This window comes from Egretta garzetta, unplaced genomic scaffold, assembly GCF_000687185.1.
Source record: "Egretta garzetta isolate BGI_Z169 unplaced genomic scaffold, ASM68718v1 scaffold299, whole genome shotgun sequence".
NCBI classification, from domain to species: Eukaryota; Metazoa; Chordata; class Aves; order Pelecaniformes; family Ardeidae; genus Egretta; species Egretta garzetta.
This window is the reverse complement of record NW_009260696.1, coordinates 2,500,449-2,503,026: the sequence shown is the minus strand read 5'-3', so window position 1 is coordinate 2,503,026 and position 2,578 is coordinate 2,500,449. Positions and strand designations below refer to the sequence as shown.

At 41.3% G+C, this 2,578-nt stretch overlaps 1 protein-coding gene across 3 annotated transcripts in view; it reads right to left on the bottom strand.

Annotated features, from left to right (window-relative positions):
- Positions 1-259: 259 nt before the first annotated feature.
- Positions 260-2,578, bottom strand: part of USP22 (ubiquitin specific peptidase 22) — a 105,614-nt gene continuing 103,295 nt past the window's right edge. For all 3 annotated transcript variants that reach the window (XM_009645921.2, XM_009645919.2, XM_035901317.1), the window contains one exon: positions 260-1,154. In XM_009645921.2, coding sequence (XP_009644216.1) covers positions 1,112-1,154 — 43 coding nt within the window. In that variant the 3' untranslated portion in view covers positions 260-1,111. The remainder of the gene's footprint in view (positions 1,155-2,578) is intronic.

The following is a 2,578-nucleotide window of genomic DNA, read 5'->3' as shown; positions in this document are numbered from 1 at the left end:
CGAAGCGCTGGGTAGCGGCGGATCCATCACTCGATGCTGCCCCCAGCAGCCACCGTTTCTAACAGATGGTACATTTTTCAAGACCGAGGTTCTTTCAAGTGTCATATATGCGCCTTTGGAAGGCGGTGGGGGGGGGGGAAGGAAAACCAAAACAAACCAAAACCAGCAACAACAAACCAAGCAATTTTGAGAAATTCAAAACTTATTCACAAGATTTAAAAAAAGAACCAAGACCACTCTTACAGTATAAACACGCCAATTCATTCATTTTTACTGATGGTTGCATTTATGAATTTCATTCTCGTGAAAAAGGGAATAAAAGGAAAAAAAATTAAGAAAATAGCTATTTATAGAAAACAAAACAAAAAAGGGCTCAAACAGAAAATAATCTGTGCCGATGCTTTTGATGAGCAGTCCGATGGCATTAAACATTACCTGTGCAAGCAGGCATGCTTGAAAACCTGTCAGTACTGTAGCTTCAGTTCCACAATCCAGGATTTCTTTTATGGTTGTTGAAAAAAAAGAGCCTAATAGTTTCATACTGTATTTATTTAATAACTAAAATTCACAAATAAAAAGATACTTGCAAAGTCCTTTAGTTGTGTCATCCCCTCCTCCTCCACTCTACTGCTTTCAGACCCATATGCATAAAAAAATGGGCTTGGATTTTTAATTTTAATTGTTATATGATTGGTCGTTGGAGCTGAAGCACCAAATGGAGAAGATACTTTATGGAGATGAGGGTATAACCCCTTGCCTTCCCACACACATTTTGGAGGAACATAGGAGATGTACCAGTGCCCGGACTCCTCTGCTCCCGTTTCCCCCACCCAGAGCATTCCTTTCATTTTTTATTTCCTCTGTTAAGTGACTGACTGTGGCCTCTTTTTTTTTTTTTTCCCCCCTTTCTGTCCTTGCGGGACTGCATACACGTTGGACATTGTTCATTTCTTACTCCGCCAGGCTTTGATTCAGTGTCAAGTAGGTCCTGTTACAGCTCAGTGCTAGTTGTTTTGTAATGGGTCTTTTCATTTCAGGTAGGTTTGTGTGTCGATTCAGAAGGCTTGCTTATTTTCTTCCTTGTTTAATTCTGACAAGCTGCTGGATAAGGCTATTCATACTCCAGGAACTGTTTGTGATAGAACAGCAAATATCTGCAAGAAAGCAGAGGTACAGTTTCAGCTTTCTGCTATGCGGAGGAGATTACTATTTCCATTGATGTGATGATAAAAAATGAGGACTATTAATTTTGTTTTCCTTTTCAATTTGAAGCGATTCCAGGGACATGCTGGTTCCCTGCAGTAACTGGATGAGAAGGAGGGAAGGCAGCTGAAATTATTTTACCAGCAGCTCAGGGAAATGAACGGTTGTACATCAGTCAGACCCTCTTGTACAACCCTGTTGTAGAACCTGAAAGCTCTGGAAGACTGGACCATGCTGGTGCTCAGGCAGGCAGCACACATTTAATGCTATCGCGACACAAAATACAACTGAGGTGCTCTTAAGATGCAACTGGTGCTTTAGAGTCACGTTACCAAAGCATCAGACACTTTGGATTATTGCAAACCGTCTGCCATTTACTGTTACAGAAGCAAAACCAGGCATGTGGGTGGAAACTCATGTGTCCCAATCAAATCCAATTCAAATACCTAATGTCTCAATCTGTACTCAACTCTGGTCTTTTAATAGGGTGGAATTCTTCCCGTCCTTAATTACTTTATGCCTAATGCTAAATAACAGAGCCCAGCCCTCAAGCAGGTACACGTCGGAGGGAAGTGGACTCATCTCTACGTACTCTCTCCACACCACACACTGACAGGGTCAGCGCATAACTTCCTTAAAATGCTTCCAAGCACTTTTGAGACTTTCCAATTATTATCGTTCCATCTCACACCCTATGGAGCTTCCTGTACACGATGCGGATCTACTCAGTGTCAGCCTTTATCTGACCTAGGACAAATGGATCTGAGCTCAAACCAGCCTTTAATGAGACGGGTGGGCAGCAGTTACGTCGCAGATCCTCTCCTCCTTGCCTACGGCAGTTTCTTCCACAGACATACCCCATCTGAGGACCAGAGCTTGTTATTGAAGAAAAACACACTCATTCTTCTGCTGACCTCAAAGGAGAAGTTTCCTTGTCAAGTCATTTAACGCTAAAATTCAGATATTACAGGACAGATTTTTTTACTTCCTGGCTGAAGTTCAAAAAGATGGAAAAGTGGGAAAAATCTGTTAAAAAAAACTTACAAACTGAACATGCAGCAATGCATGGAAATGTCAGGAATAATTAAAACAAGATCGATACAGACTTATCTTTCCAGTACCAAGTCCATAGCTGAAAATGCAAAATGAAGACTTCAGATTTTAAGTTACCTTATTCTTGAAACATATACCAGTAATGCTTCCCTCAAACGAGGAACACCAAGATGCTTCCCTTGCAAACTATGGCTCTGCACTTCCAAAACTTGTCTAATGCAGATATCTGAAACCACAATGTCAATCTGGAATCCATTTAAAGCCTTGCGCTAAGAAACAGCTCATGTTCTATACCTTTCCTCCCATACAGCCTTGCCACTCT